This window comes from Coloeus monedula, assembly GCF_965178545.1.
Source record: "Coloeus monedula genome assembly, chromosome: 5".
NCBI classification, from domain to species: Eukaryota; Metazoa; Chordata; class Aves; order Passeriformes; family Corvidae; genus Coloeus; species Coloeus monedula.
In genome coordinates, this window is record NC_138785.1 from 7,892,238 (window position 1) to 7,909,124 (window position 16,887).

Genomic DNA, 16,887 nt, shown 5'->3' on the forward strand with positions numbered 1-16,887 from the left:
AAATAAAAAAAAAAAAAAAAGAGGAAATCCCAGGGACATCAGGGAATGAAAGTTTTGGGTAGTAAAACTGCTCTCTGCCTTTTTTTTTTTTTTTTTTTTATGATATGAAATCTTTTTGCGGGTAATTTTTTTTTTTTTTTAATTTCGCGGTTTTCTGCCTTTTTCTTGCATCCAAAGAGGGCATGTCCACCGGCTGTTCCAGCAGCATCTACCCTCCAACTCCCACCAGCAAGAAAAACCGAGGACAATCTTGAAATACAAAAATTTCCTCCTTGGGATTTGCTGCTGCTGCTGTCTCCGCCGCCGCTGCTGCTGCCGCGGTGCAGTGCCAAGACTCTTGGAATAAATAAAAGAGGGCTACTGTGTGTCTCTAGCTACAGCTGGCTAATAGCTATTTTAGTTGGCCATATATTTCGAAGATCACAGATGAAGTGGGGACGCCTGTCTTCTTCATTTGGTCAGCGTGTGAAACAATAATACCCGTAACAAAAAGGAAGGGAGATGGGGGAGAAAAAAAATCTTAACATGAATCAGAAGAAATAGTATTCAGCACTCCCCCTACCCCCTCAAACCAACCTCTCCCCCCCCCCTCCCCCGATCCCTCTCTCTCCACACGCTTGCAGGCGCGGACACGCGCGCGCGCACACACAGACACACACAGACGCATACACACACACTGTAGTGTGTATTTTCGGAGGAGGAGGTGGTGGTGGCTTTTGGAAAAGGAGGCAGAGGTGGTGTCGGGGAGGGGGGAATCTCTTTCCCCGTTTGGAGATGATTGTGCTATTCCTCTTTGCCTTGCTCTGGATGGTGGAGGGGGCCTTTTGCCAGCTCCATTACACGGTGCAGGAAGAGCAGGAGCATGGCACGTTCGTGGGGAATATCGCCGAGGACCTGGGCTTGGACATTACAAAACTTTCCGCTCGGCGCTTCCAGACGGCGCCCAACTCCCGCAGCCCTTACCTGGAGCTTAACCTAGAAACCGGGGTACTCTACGTGAACGAGAAGATCGACCGGGAGCAGATCTGCAAGCAGAGCCCCTCCTGCCTTCTGCACCTGGAGGTCTTCCTGGAGAACCCCCTCGAGCTGTTCCGGGTGGAGATCGAGGTGCTGGACATCAACGACAACCCGCCCTCCTTTCCGGAGCCCGACCTCACCGTGGAGATCTCGGAGAGCGCCACGCCGGGCACCCGCTTCCCGCTGGAGAGCGCCTTCGACCCCGACGTGGGCACCAACTCCCTGCGCACCTACGAGATCACCCCCAATAGCTACTTCTCACTCGACGTGCAGACGCAGGGGGACGGGAACCGCTTCGCCGAGCTGGTGCTGGACCAGCCGCTGGACCGGGAGCAGCAGGCGGTGCACCGCTACGTGCTGACGGCGGTGGACGGCGGGCAGCCCCAGCAGCGCACCGGCACCGCCCTGCTCACCGTCAGGGTGCTGGACTCCAACGACAACGTCCCCGCCTTCGAGCAGCCCGTCTACACCGTGTCGCTGCCGGAGAACTCGCCGCCGGGCACCCTGGTGCTGCAGCTCAACGCCACGGACCCCGACGAGGGGCAGAACGGCGAGATCATCTACTCCTTCAGCAGCCACATCTCGGCCCGCGCCCGGGAGCTCTTCGGCATCGCGCCGCGCACCGGGCGGCTGGAGGTGAGCGGCGAGCTGGACTACGAGGAGAGCAGCGTGTACCAGGTGTACGTCCAAGCCAAGGACCTGGGGCCCAACGCCGTGCCGGCCCACTGCAAGGTGCTGGTACGGGTGCTGGACGCCAACGACAACGCGCCCGAGATCAGCTTCTCCACCGTCAAGGAGGCGGTGAGCGAGGCGGCGGCGCCGGGCACCGTGGTGGCCCTTTTCAGCGTCTCGGACCGCGACTCGGAGGAGAACGGGCAGGTGCAGTGCGAGCTGCTGCAGGGCGACGCGCCCTTCCGCCTCAAGAGCTCCTTCAAGAACTACTACACTATTGTCACCGAGGGGCCGCTGGACCGCGAGCAGCCGGGCGGCGACGCTTACACGCTCACCGTGGTGGCCCGGGACCACGGCGAGCCGCCGCTCAGCACCAGCAAGTCCATCCAGGTGCGGGTGAGCGACGTGAACGACAACGCGCCGCGCTTCAGCCAGCCCGTGTACCAGGTGTACGTGAGCGAGAACAACGTGCCCGGCGCCTACATCTACGCCGTCAGCGCCACCGACCGCGACCAGGGTGCTAACGCCCGCCTCGCCTACTCCATCCTGGAGACCCAGATCCAGGGCATGTCCGTCTTCACCTACGTCTCCATCAACTCCGAGAACGGGTTTCTCTACGCCCTCCGCTCCTTCGACTACGAGCAGCTCAAGGAGTTCAGCTTCCAGGTAGAGGCCCGCGACGCGGGCGAGGAGCCGCAGCCGCTGGCCGGCAACGCCACCGTCCACATCATAGTGGTGGACCAGAACGACAACGCCCCCGCCATCGTCAGCCCCCTGCCCGGCCGCAATGGCACCCCGGCGCGGGAGGCGCTGCCCCGCGGCGCCGAGCCGGGATACCTGGTGAGCCGGGTGGCGGCGGTGGACGCCGACGACGGGGAGAACGCCCGCCTCACCTACAGCATCGCGCGGGGCAACGAGGCCGGGCTGTTCCGCATGGACTGGCGCTCCGGGGAGCTGCGGACGGCCCGCAGGGTGCCGGCCAAGCGCGACCCGCAGCGCCCCTACGAGCTGGTCATCGAGGTGCGCGACCACGGGCAGCCGCCGCTCTCCTCCACCGCCGCCGTCCAGGTGGTGCTGGTGGACGGCGCGGGCGAGCGGTCCGGCGGCGGCGGCGGCCCGGCCGCGGGCACGGGCGCTGGGGGCGGCGGCGGCGGCTCCGGCGAGCATCGGCCCAGCCGCTCCGGGGGGGATAACTCGCTTGACCTCACCCTCATCCTCATCATCGCCCTGGGCTCCGTCTCCTTCATCTTTCTGCTGGCCATGATCGTCCTGGCCGTGCGTTGCCAGAAGGAGAAGAAGCTCAATATCTACACCTGCCTGGCCAGCGACTGCTGCCTGGGCTGCTGCTGCTGCTGCCCCTGCTGCAGCAGGCAGGCGCGGGCCCGCAAGAAGAAGCTCAGCAAGTCGGACATCATGCTGGTGCAGAGCTCCAACGTGCCGAGCAACCCGGCGCAGGTCCCGGTGGAGGAGTCGGGAAGCTTCGGCTCCCACCACCACAACCAGAACTACTGCTACCAAGTCTGCCTCACCCCCGAGTCCGCCAAGACCGACCTGATGTTCCTCAAGCCCTGCAGCCCCTCTCGCAGCACCGACGCCGAGCACAACCCCTGTGGGGCCATCGTCACCGGCTACGCTGACCAGCAGCCCGACATCATCTCCAACGGCAGCATTTTGTCCAGCGAGGTAAGGACCGGCACCCCCCGGCATCCCAACCCCCCCCCCCCCTCCCCCCAGTCCCCGCAGTGGGAGACTTCATCCACAAGTCATCCCCAAACATCCTTCTCCAAGCTCCCGCTCCTCCTCTCCCGGCGGGAACGGCGTTTTGCATTCCTAGTCCTCCTTCTTTCCTCTTTAATCCGTCCGCTGCCTCTCTCCTCTTTGCCCTCTCCTCTTCGGGAGGCTTTAGCGACAGGCGGGGGTCTCAGAGGGGATTGCGAGGTCGGCACAGACACACACACCCCGCTGGCTCCCTCCCGCTCGGGCTTAGCAGCTGTTGCAGCCAAGCGTGTTCCCCCTGAGCCCCCCCTCCTCCGCCCCCGCCACTCCGGTGCCTCTGAAGGAATCTGGCCCCGGCTGGGCAGCATCGGGGCGCAGATACCCCCGGGGCAGCGTTAGGTGTGAGTGGATCGCCTGTGGGTTGAGAGATGGGGCGGGGTGGGGGCGGGGGGGGGGGGTTACGGCTCTTTGCAGAATCTCTGCGCTTGACAAGACTGAGGTGACGTGGGGTGTAATTACAGGATGTTCTGAAACAACACTTCAAACCGATGTCTTTTTCCTTCCTGAAATCTTTGCATGTGCAAGGAAGGCTTTAGGGGAAACCCCATTTGGGACTGTCACAATCACTATAGTTAGCAGGAGCTTTAATTAATTTGTGAATTAGGGTTTAATAATTTACTTTACTTTACTCTATCTGCACGGGTCTTTATAACCCCAAAACTTGCGAAGAAAAGCAGCCAGAAAGAGTTTCTGTAAAATTATGTGCTGAGACTTAAGGTGTTCTGCAATGTTGCTTATGTTGTGTTACCTGGTGCGTAGAGAATTTTTATCAAAGCATATACCATGCCATATTACTCCCCCATTAATCATTTTGTGCTGGGTTAGCTCATACATATTCTCAGTACCTCTCTGCCTGTGCATTAGTGAAAACCTCACATTCTCTCTTAACATGCTGAAACCTGAATATTGTCCAGTCTGACAAAGGTAGTTTGAATGGTATGTTCAAAGCATTAAGTTTTGTAGTGAAATTTCTAATACTGATTTTTAATACTGACTTTGCCTCAAAATGTCTATAAAACTCTTGGCTTCTGCTTCCTTTTTGATGACTTGAGGGTATCTCAATGTATTTTTTTTTTCCTAATGGTACTATAACAGTACCATCTAAGTAGTCCACAACTCTAGAAATAGTTATGCTAATATTTTGTGGGAGTTCTTGTGATGCTCAACAGTGTGCACTCTGAGAAAATGTCAGAATCTTGTCTCAAAAAACTTCAGAAAAAAATCCCTCGTGCCTTCCCCATCTGTGTGACTAAGAGCTGTTTTTCCCCCCTTACATTCTAGAAACAGATTTTGTAGGCCTGCTTGCAGCTAAGCATTACCATTTATAGTGAGTATGGTGAGCTGCTCCCTTGTGTATTTTCTGCTGCTGGTTACAGAAATATCAAGAGTTAAAATACTTCCCAATATTTTCTTTTTTCCTAGACAAAACATCAGCGTGCTGAGCTCAGTTATCTAGTTGACAGACCCCGACGAGTAAACAGGTAGGAGCTCCATAGCCTTGGTTTCCTCATGCATGCTTTAGCAAGTCTGAATGGGGTGCAGAAATGTGTTTACTGCCAATGTAACAGAGTAGTAAAGCAGTGGAAAGTCAAACGTATGTAGATGCACTAAATGAGTTTGAATTATGGCTTTTCTAAACTGGTTTCAAAATTGACTGAAAAGAGAACAAAATCTCAGCTTCTATTAGTCTAAAACGTGCTTCAAATACTTAAGAATATGCTTCTGTAGGGTGTCCCAGAAAATAGTCTCACTGAGTTGAAATTCAGCTTAAGTAAATGGTACCAAATTACTTTTACCGAGTACATGGAACCCAGGTGGACTAATAACCCTTGCTGTCCCTTCCAGCCATGCTCCCAAGGTCTGAAAACTCCTCATTATGTTTATGGTGGGCAGGGCGCCTCCGTGGAAGCCCTGCAGCAGGCAGGAGTGGGGGGGAATGCAGCACCGTGTTTGGCCATGTGATGGCGGAAGAATGTTTTATGAGTTCCTCTTTAATGTTTATTCTAATGTAAAGATGTTTCTGTGTCTAGTTCTGCATTCCAGGAAGCAGACATAGTAAGCTCTAAGGACAGTGGTCATGGAGACAGTGAGCAAGGAGACAGTGATCATGATGCCACTAATCGAGGTCAATCCTCTGGTAAGTCTGATAAGAGAATGGAAATAGTGGATCTTTAAGTAGGGAGACTAGAAGGAACAGTTACTTATAGGAATATAATACAAGAGAGGCGTAAATAAGGTGAGCATATTTATTGTGTGGGTTTAAGTCAGCTTGCTGCTACAGTTACCTGGACAAGGAGGCAAGTTTGAACCTCTTTTGGTCATGGGGCAGAGTTTATTTTATTCATTTGGTTGGGGGTGGGAATTGGATGTGTTATACTGCATCATTCACAGTAGCAAAACTTCCTGCACATTAAGACAAAGTTGTTGGTACATTTTATAGCACATTTTTTCCTACTGCAGATTTAGGGAATTTCAAAGCATTAAGCAATTTTGTTTAGTAGGCACTTCAGCTGGCATGGCAATGGGAAGTGAAGGGGGAGTTCCCAAGGGAAAGAATGGACCCAATGATTGAATGACAGCCAGACTGTGAGAGTTTTTTTTCTGTGGATCAGTGGAGACACATTGGGTGCTCTGAATGTGTAATACCTTAGCATTTTTGGAGGATTGTCTGTTAATTCAAATTGAGGCACCATATAGTGCAAGTGCTCTCCATGTTAATAAGGTATTATTAAATACATTTTCTTGATAGAGGAAAGAAAGGCTTTAAAAGACTATGAATCACTTGGAAGATACACACATTGCAGTGTTATGCCCATATGTAGGGCTTGCTGTGTTAGTTCTCATACTGTCAGTTTGCTTCTGAAAGGAACATTTGTTCAGAGCCTGTGCATTAGAATTCACGCTCACCCTCACACTGCATTTTAGCTACAAATGCTGTGCTTTCTTTCCTACTACAGCCTCCACAGGTCTGGTACATCTTTGTTCAATACAGTGTTGTCTTTCCCCTCATTTCCTTTGTGCTCTGTCATGTATAAAGATTTGCTACAAGTGTGTCCCTTTTTTTTCCCCAACCCCCACCTTGGAAGATACCGGGGCAGGGTACCCAGTACTGTCAGGGCAGTGCTGCCTCACCCGCCTGCTCTGTTAATGTCCCCTGTTTTCTTGCTGCTGTAGTCACTGTGCCCTTAACGATGGGAAACCCAGGCACCAGGGGAAGAGGAGGCTGCCACAGGGCCTCTTTCTATTGCTGCAAGTCATTAATATGCAGACCTAATGAGACTTGAGAAGAGCCAAGAGTCTCTGGAGCTCTCTGCTTCTTGCAGGGCTTCATGCTAAGTGAACAGAGTGTCTATTTTGTGTCTGGGAACCTGACAACAAACCAGGTCTTGCCAGAAGTTTACATCTGAACACAGAGCCTCTTTCATTTTTGGCCTATATATGGCATATGATTTATTATTGTTTGAAAAAGCCATGTATTTAGTCTCCCCTCAGCCTTTCTTTCGCACTGTTTCTGATGCAGCAATCAGGGCTACTGAGTTATAAAAAGCTCCCTCTCCTCCTGCCCTCCCTGCATTCCTGTTTTTTTTTTTCTCTTTTACGCATTCTACTGCAGCAGTCATCTCCATGAACATTTCAATCAGCTTAGTCCCTCAACATAATGAACCATAATATCCAAACAGGAGAGAAAAGAATAAACATCTGCAGAAGGGGCTGGATTTGACTGATGGTGGGAATATAATCATATAGCTGCACATCTACTGAAAGCTATTTTCTTTTAGATGCATTCTGTGCTGTTATTGTTGTGCCTTTGTTCTTTCTTTCCCTCCATTTTAAAAGTAGACTATGAATACTTGTCATACTTGGCATTGATCCTTAGTGGGGTAAATTCTTCTTCATTTCTATTTTATCAAATAGTGGGGAAATAACTATTCTGTACTTCTAAATAATTTTAAATCATTTAGGAATCTGGTGGGATGTGTGAACTTCTGTGTCTTCAATGGTGATGACATAGGAAGTAATGAAGACAATTAGGCATGGTCTACTCACAATTAATAGTTTGAAATGAAAGAATACTCAGAATTTCACACATCCCATCAGATTCTTAAATTATTTGAAAATATATAAGAATCTGATATGATTTGTGAACTGTATCTTCAATGGTGATCACATAGTACATAATGAAAGCTGACAATTAGGCTTGGTCTACTCACAATTAGTAGTTTGAACTAAAAACTCAGAATACACCAATTTCATAGATTGGTGCTGAGATATGAGATTTTATTTGCATGCACTATTCTTTTAATGATAGTCCCAAATAAATACTTCAATACAAATCTCTGTAGAAACTGCTTTAATATTCTACATACATATTATATAATTTTCCTGTAAGTTTTGGGCTGAATCATGCAGTCTTGATGCAAAGAATGTGCCCTTTTACCTCAGCGATGACAGGATATTTTGACATAAGAACTTCATTCTTGCTATTAGCTTTTGATGATGAATTTTATGGTGAAAAAAAGGAGCATAAATCTTGTTTGATCTCAAATTGCTAGAGGAAATATGGAGGGAATGTCTTCTCAGTTCTTTTTGGTCATTCTGATGCTGTATAATCAATTATTTCTAAATTACTGAAGGAAAACACACTGATTGATTACATGGCAGCAGTTTGGGCTGGGGTTTTTTTTCCAAGATATTACCTGATACTATGCAGCATCCTATCTGTTTTCAAAAGCATCTAAAAATATTTAGCAGGTAATTCACATTGACAGACAAAACTCCTTCCCTACCAGTTTTAGTCAACAGCAGGTTCTGCTGGCAAAACATCTTTCTACTGTTCTGCACATGACTTCTGTCACTAGTGAACAATCCTGTGGCACACGAGTAGCTCTTCTGTAGTGGTCCATTGCTATACAAACCGGGTGTCGAGGTCAGTTATTAACTGGGAAGAAAAACATGTCGGATGAAAATCCATCACGCTGCCATAGCTTTATTTTGCACAATTATTTAGTGAAAATTCTGAACTATGCTGTTCTACATATCATGAAATATTTTCCTGGGTTTTGAAATTAGATCATAGTTCGCCTTTTCACAAAATGCTTTCTTAAAAGTGATTTAGTCATGTTTTAAATGTGCCGAAATGTGTGTAAGGGATTCATATTTTTCCTGAGAGAGTACCACAAGAATGCCGTGTAATTATCCACATTCTTACCTACCTTAACACTGATGAAGTACTAAAGTATGGTCATCTGCTTTTGGCAGGGAATGGCAGGTAGTGAGATGCTCAAGACCCTAATTTTTGTGGATCGAACAGATATTTCATTGACTGGTATAGTAATCCAAGCTTTTTGGAAAAATGACTTTACAAAGGTGAAGAAGTGCAGGAGGTTTTTGGCAAACAGAGGCAGGGTTTCTCAAACCCTGTGTTCTAATGACTCGTGCTTCTCTTTGAAAATTGCTGAGAGAAAAGCTGCAACTTGCTATAGAACAAACGCAACTCACACCACGCTTCTACCTCTTATTAACACACTGTATTTCAGCCATGTTCTGTTGGAGTGATTGTCAAGCATGAGGTTACTTTATTTCCCATGGTTGATTAAATTCTTGGCCTCCCTTGTGAAACTGCCAGCTTGGGTGCCAATTAATACTCTGCATGTGTGTACATTTAAATTGTATGATTAGACACCTGTCCTGTAAGATTTGGACTTGTGCCATCAACTTATTTCATATGTTTGCTCACTAGCTACTTGGCTTTCCCAAGCAGAGTCCTTCACAGTATTACCCTTTCCTCATGGAATTGGCACGATGTCTCAGAGGCACTTCAGGAAGGAACGCCCAAGATGTGAAGCCAAGTAGATGCACTGCCATGTATATCCTATAAAATGTGTCAGCTTTTTTGATCTGTTTTTGGACAGTTTACATTGGTGCCTGGCTGAAACCTGAAATTAGGTTTCTGCTAGCGGACTTTATGAAGGGAACTGATAAGGGTCTAATACAAAGGCACAGGGTGAAACATTGGCTCACACGTTTTCAGTACAGATTAGGTGAACGCCAAGAGGGTTCATTATTGCAGAAGAGCTGCAATATTTCAGTGTCCATAAGGAGAAGAATAAGAGAAGTCAGAAGAAGAATTTTAGTGATAAAGGGACAGAGAAAACCAGCATTTCTTCTGAGACTATGCAGACTGACAGCTAAATCCTGTTTTGAAGATCACTTGGGCAAGAAGTCTGTCTCAGATAAAGTGAGAGTGAACATAAAAATGGCTTAGAAAAGTGCTTTGACTCATGCTAAGGGCTATTTCTATTTCTTTTTTTTTTTTTTTTTTTCCTCTTCCTCCTTGGCCTGCATGATTAATACTATTCACATCTCAGTGGTCCAGGTAGGGCTTTGAAGCTGAGATTTGGAAGAGCTGAGTATTGAAGATATTTGAGTCTTTATTCATGTTCTGATGCACATAAAGTCAGTTTTATCCAAGGCAGCACACCAATTATTTAGCAAGAAAGTGTGATAATAACTCTGTTTCATAAAGTCCAATTCTTCAGTAGGTAACTACAAAGTAGGTTAATGTCATTATCCTTATTTACCAATACAAAACATGAATGAATCATAGGGAAATGAGTAACTTGCTCATTGACAGTCTAATGAAATGGATAGATTTTCTGGGAAGGGAGCTTTGAAAAGGGGGCCTGGTTCCCTACATCACACCTATCTCGTATCTACCTTCACAGAAGAAACAGAAATGTCATTTAGTTACAAGTAAAAGGCAAGGCTCTGAAAAAATCACACATGTTGGGGGAAAAACCCCTCCCAATAATGGTAGTGCAAAAAATACTTAACAAAGTATTTAATTTGTATTTTTATTTTTTATTGCATCTTTTACTCAGTAATACATATGAAAGTGTTCACTTGTTGCCCTAAAGGCTTGGTGTATGGTTCTTTTCCCTTAATTAATTTGAGAAAGGACACATTATTTAAAGATGGGTTTAGGCGTAATTTTTTGCTTTGACCAAAGGAGTCTTTCAAACAAATCAAAACTCACAGAGAAATTTTGCTTTTCTCCTTTTGAAATACGGAAAGGAAGCAAATTGGGAAAATGCTTCCAAAATGCAGTGCTGCCAAGTATCTGATTCAAAGCACCTGAGTTCAGGCAATTCAGACATCAAACTTGATTAATACCTTTTCTAGTTTTTGGTAGCTTTTGAGGGAGGGGCAAGGGTTTGTTTTCCTTCAAAATCTGCAAAGTCAGGGTTGTGGGAGAGTTCATATTGCCCACTGGCCCACCTGGTAATAAGACTTGAACAAATAGGAGCGATCTAGTGGCCTTTGCCATGAATTGTTACATGTATGCTGCATTTGGAATAGTGCAATGCTTATCACTGTCAGAGTTTCAATGCACTCTACTATCTATTTACATCCAAAAAGGGCATCTGAAATTCATAATTCAGAGTCACCTTTAAAATCTCAGTTTATCTGTATGCAAGGCCTAGCAGCATAACTAAGTGAAAAATACAAAGCATTTTTCTTTAATGTGGACTTGTAATTGTGATGGATAGTTCAGTTCAGAAGGATTGTACATATATATAACCAGATTTATGAGGGAGATGAGATGGAAGTGTTACACTGCTGAACATTTTGTTGTAAATCAAGAACATGAATCTTGGGGTATGAAGGAGTTCTGTGCTGAGTATCTTACTTCTTTACCATGATGTGTCCTTCCTTCTTGGAAAAGAAGCAAATAGCTTTTACCCATCCCCAGCCCCGTGTTAAATGTTTTTCAATTAGAACCAGAAAATTCTATGCTATGACCCACAGGAAAGAGGTGGGGGAAGAATAGCCAGCATTCATACTACAGGCAGTGTAAATTGCATGGCTGCCCAGGGATTTTGAAAATAGGCTGCTAATTTGAATTTCTTTTCTGTCAAAATACTAAACCCAAGGGCTTGGTTCTGCACCTGTTAAACTCTTAGGGACTGTCGTGACTGATTCAAACTGGAACAATTCCTAACCCTTGCCTCTCTGAACATTTTGTTCCCATTCTAAACAAACATTTACATTTAGCTATGCGTTCCTGCAGTGTATATTTAAATTCTGATGTATATAAATTTTTTTTTTCTTTTTGCAAGTTCTTATCTCGAAGAGGGAAGAAGTTTGCAGTACAAGCTTACATTTTTTATCCCCTACATTCATTACTTTGTTTATTCAAAATACTGATTTATAGTGGCTATAACATCTCTTTTATAATAAGCTGTTATATAATACTATTCAGTGCACTGCAGTAGACAAGCAGTATTCAAAAGGGAACAAAAAAAAATATTTGGATAGAGACATTTTGCAGTTTAGCAGCTGATGTGAGAACAAAATAGTAAAATGGAGGGTAATTTTCCAAGTGAAATAAAGATCCATGAAGGAAAAAAAAGGGTATATATTTGAATACATATACTTAAAACAATATTTTTCTAATCTCTCCCTCCCCAGAGACTAAAGAATATAATTTAATATTTACCATTAAGTTTTTCTTTCTCCTACTGTCTTTCAGGAAAGGTTGAATGAATATGGTCATTGATACACTATCAGCAAAGTGGAACTGTAATCATTTTCCTATTAAATGTAGGGCTATTTGTTTTTTACACATAGCTTTGCCAAGAAGTCTGCAAATTGAAATAACCATGTTGTGTTTATTCTCCCTTAAATCTTCGGAAAGGCAAAAGTTAGATTCACAAAATGTGTCTTTTCTTGCATAAGAGATATTTTTCTTCAGACTTTTCAATACATAAGATACACACACACGGTTTTATAGACATTGTTAGATACTAATTTCTTTTTGGGAAGCCTGCATCTAAATATTTCTTTTCAGTCTTTGATAGCTACTACCACTACAGAATTTATATTTGTACTACTTTTCTCCTTGCCTGATGATCTTCATCTGATTCCTTGAGCATATCTGCAGTTCACATTTGCATTCTTCAACAGTTCACTGATCAGAAATTTATTTTCAGATTTCTGCATGCCAATTACCATGACAAGCTTCTAATCGAAACTGGACCTGGCATTGTATATTGCTTAATTTAAAATTAAAAAGTCATTATAAAGTGAGATTAATCTGAGATAAAAAGCTTTTTATTTTTCATTTCCTCATGGGTTCTTTTCTGTCTAAATGACTGCCTTTCTTACTCAGGAACTTGTTGATAGCTCATAATCATTGTTCCTTTCCGAAGAGATTGTTTTTTGTAGTGTGAGATACTACATAAATATTATTAATATAATTCAAATTATAGTTCAAAACTGTGGTAGAATTCTTAATACTAATCCTCACATTGGAGATCAAGCTAATCCAGTTCTTTACAATGTTGGCTGGTAAATGAGCTACATTACATGAATCTTATTACAGAACCACAGAATTAACTAGGTTGGAAAAGACCTTTGAAATCACAGAGTCCAACCTATGCCCTAACACCAGCTTGTCAACCAGACAATGGCACTGAGTGCCACATGCAGTCTTTCCTTAAGCACCTCCAGGGACAGTGACTCCACCATCGCCCTGGGCAGCCCATTCTGATACCCAATCACCCTTTCTGTGAAGAAATTCCTCCTAATGTCCAACCCATAACTCCTCTGGCATAGCTTGTGTCCTCTTGTCCTATATTACAGCTGTTTAAATTTTTTTTTCCTATTTCTGAGTAGTGTCCTTTTTTTTGTAATTCTAATGAAATACTTGTAAATGCAATGTTTATAACAGGTTTAGTTCAGTTTTGACATAACACCTAAGACACTCAGTTCTCTTTATAAATACAAGAAAAGGAGGTTTTTTTAATGTTCTGCTTTTCTGTATGATGTTGAAGACTGTATTGGTTTAACTCAAACAGCAGCTAACCCCCACACAGTTGCTTGCTCACTCCCCTAGGCCCAGTGGGATGGGAAAGAGAATCAGAAAAAAGTAAAACTTGTGGGCTGAGATAAGAATAGTTTAATAATTGAAATAATAATAATAATAAAATGGAGAGAGAGGAATGAAACTGAAGACAGAGCAGTGATGCACACTACACGTGCTCACCAGCCACTGATCGATGCTCAGCCCAGCCCTGAGCAGTGATTGCTCCCTCGCTGCTAGCTCTTCAGTTTATATAGTGGGTATGATGCTCTGTGGTATGGAATAGCTCTTTGGCCAGCTCACAGCAGCTGTCCTGGCCATGCTCCCTCGCAGCTTCTTGTGCATTTCCTCAGTGGCAGAGCATGGGACACTGAAATGTCCCTCATTTAGCATAAGCACTACTGAGCAACTACCAAAACATTAATGTGTTACCAACGTTATTCTCATATTAAATCCAAAACACAGCACTGTACCAGCTACTAGGAAGAAAATGAACTCTCTCCCACCCAAAAGCAGGACAAACCTATTTGGAGATGCTGGTATTTATTTTACTCTATCCCTGTGATTTCATACATCATTCTTCTCAAAACAAGTATAATCCAATGACTTAGTGACTCATAGCCAGAAAATATTCCTTTGGAAGGCTGATCTGAAAGTGGTCAAAAGCAGCATAGCTTGTCATTCGAGATCTTAATAGCATTAAAGGATTTGTAAGCAAACAGTTTCGTGTTGGCACAGACAATTGTTTGCTTATATAGGGGAAGCTTTAACAATTTTTTCATAGCATCCACAGCCACATCACACTGGACTATGGGTGCCTTTGTACTGCTAATTGCAGTATTTTATTGTAGGGTTCTGTCCTGTTTCTTGGATCACTTGATGATAGTAAGGACTGCTGCAGTAGCAATGAAAGCTGTCTCTGAAAGAGTGATGTAACAATTGATTAAATAAGCTCTCCTGATCACTTGAAAACTCAATTCCTACTTTGTAACATCTCCTTTTAATATCAATGGGCTCCATCTGTATACCAATGCACAGATAATTCCTTTTTAGGACTCATTAATGTTTCATTTTGTAAATGAAATCTGTGATTCCTCAATCCAGACATTTAATTTCTTTGGTCAGAGATATATTTACATAGAAACAATTCCTTCATGTTCTTCAGCAAAGATTTTCAACCAGTGAACCACAGACATCAATCTACAAGTAGAGTCAAACCTTGTATGAATGGGTTCTAAACAGTGAGATCTGCAAGAGATTTTGTGAGACAGAACCACCGATACTCTTCTTCTTGTGGTATTTTTGTGTGTGTGTGACATTCTGGCATTTAGTTGCACTTAAAGGGCGTCTTTCACCTCTGAAGACTGGACAACCAGATTTTTGGTTGTGTTGTTGTTGAGGAGATGAAACTAGTGGATGAAGTTCTTACAGCATTTCACTTTCCACTTCTCTTTCCTTGGCATAATCTTTCTTATCTGTCAGCAGCCGTTCATGATGCTGAAGCTTATATCTGTAGTTTCTTTTTCTTTCATGCTTGCAGGCATGGATCTCTTCTCCAATTGCACAGAGGAATGTAAAGCACTGGGCCACTCAGATCGGTGCTGGATGCCTTCCTTTGTTCCATCCGATGGACGCCAAGCTGCAGATTACCGCAGCAATCTGCACGTACCTGGCATGGACTCCGTTCCAGACACTGAAGTGTTTGAAACACCAGAAGCCCAGCCCGGGGCAGAAAGGTCCTTCTCCACCTTCGGCAAAGAGAAGGCCCTTCACAACAGTCTGGAAAGGAAGGAGTTCGATGGACTGCTGTCTAATACACGAGCGCCTTACAAACCACCATATTTGAGTAAGTACTATTCAAAAAGCTGTGTGGAAGTGTTCCCTTGGCGGGAATAAAAATTAGCTCTTTCTGCTTTTCATGCTAGGAAACATACAGGCACAATTTTAGGAACAGGGGGGAAAGATGGCTTCTCTTGGATTCAGGCAACAGTGAAGAAGGCATTGTTCAGTGCTTTTTTAAAAAAGACAAAATCTTCATTGTTTTTAGTGTGACATCATTGTCAACAACAAAAGCGTCAGCTAATATTAGTGGGGGAGTTGCTCAATTTTGTTTTCTGATGCTGGCTTATTTGCAAAATTTTCTTGGATAGCTGGTTTAAACATTGATGTTGCCAGGCTAATGTTTTCTAAAACTAGAGTTAAATTGAGAGAACAGTCCTAGGAGCTTCTTTTTATAATTGAGAAGTATCTTGTGAATGAAGAGTATTTATGTTATTTTGAAGTAGCTATTTACATAGTTTGGAAGGAAGAAGAGAAAACCTTTTGCCTGCAGTCTGATCATCTTTCAGCCTACATAGTATTGACTCCTCTGTGCCTTCTGTCTCATTCCAAAATCCTGCCTCCTTCTTTAGTCACCTTTTGACTGTGGTTACATGGCATAAAAGAGTGTGATAGATCTCAAAGAGACCTTCATAATTCCTTTTGGAGTCTGAGCCAGGTGTAGAACCCTTGAGTAGCACTTTGATCTAATACGTCTTTTCATTCTATTTAGCTGTGTTCTGTATTTTATTAGAGACTGTAATTTCCTTGACTTCCAGAATTTTTGATGTTTATCTGATTCAAATCATCCAAAGACATTAACACTGCAATATCGACCCTTTTTAAAGCAACAGAGGTCTTTTAGGCCAGCAGATTGAGGGTAAAAGAAAAAAAAATCTCTCTGAATGGTATTCATTTATTTATTTTCCTAAAGCATTTAATTGTTCTGAGTGGTGGTGTGCTGGCAGTCCTGATATGTGAAGATCTTTGCTACAGATCATTCTCAGCACAGACAGCTCAGTTCTCCCTTCTTTGCTGGCTGTGCTGGTATTTTCATTCATTCAGGAAAGGTCTTTTTACCACTTCAACTCTTTAGATTCACTTTAGTCACAACTTTAGATTTGACTACCACTTCTGATATGTGAAAGCCATTCCTACAAAACCTGTCCCGAGACAATCAGCTTATTTTGTGTGGGCTAAAATGTCATGTGTCAATCATCCAGTAATATTCTAAAGACCAGTGTGAAATTTCAGTACAGCCTAACAACTTTCAGTCTTTCTTGAACTGATCTTCCATCATTTATTTCTACAAAACATTGTTTAGCACTAAGCCATGATCTAGCAGTACTGATTTCATCACTGTCACCTGAGTTAAAAAATTAACTTTAATTTAACAAGTTTGGTAGCATCGTTAGATGGTCTAATCACGACGGAGTTCTGGGGCCGTATGGATGTTGCAATGATGATTGTTACCTGGTGACACCTCAACAATAGTGCTGTTCTGGTTTGTTCTAGGCCTGGGAGTTTAATTTCAAATAGTAATGCATACTTACTTTATTGATTGTTTAGGAATTTTAATTTTTTTTTTACATAAGTGTAAGTAGTTTTGTTGAACAATGTCTTTACATAGAGACATTGATCTACATTTTACACTTTTCTGGTACAAGGGCATAAACAATTGGAAGTAATATATCAGAAGTAACCAATATAAATGAGTGTTATTATATAATCTACTCTTG

At 43.9% G+C, this 16,887-nt stretch overlaps 1 protein-coding gene across 2 annotated transcripts in view; it reads left to right on the forward strand.

Annotated features, from left to right (window-relative positions):
- Positions 1 to 774: 774 nt before the first annotated feature.
- Positions 775 to 16,887, forward strand: part of PCDH10 (protocadherin 10) — a gene marked incomplete at both ends in the record, with an annotated part of 29,391 nt that continues 13,278 nt past the window's right edge. For both annotated transcript variants that reach the window (XM_082281382.1, XM_082281383.1), the window contains 4 exons: positions 775 to 3,372; positions 4,888 to 4,946; positions 5,496 to 5,602; positions 14,871 to 15,176. In XM_082281382.1, coding sequence (XP_082137508.1) covers positions 775 to 3,372; positions 4,888 to 4,946; positions 5,496 to 5,602; positions 14,871 to 15,176 — 3,070 coding nt within the window. The remainder of the gene's footprint in view (positions 3,373 to 4,887; positions 4,947 to 5,495; positions 5,603 to 14,870; positions 15,177 to 16,887) is intronic.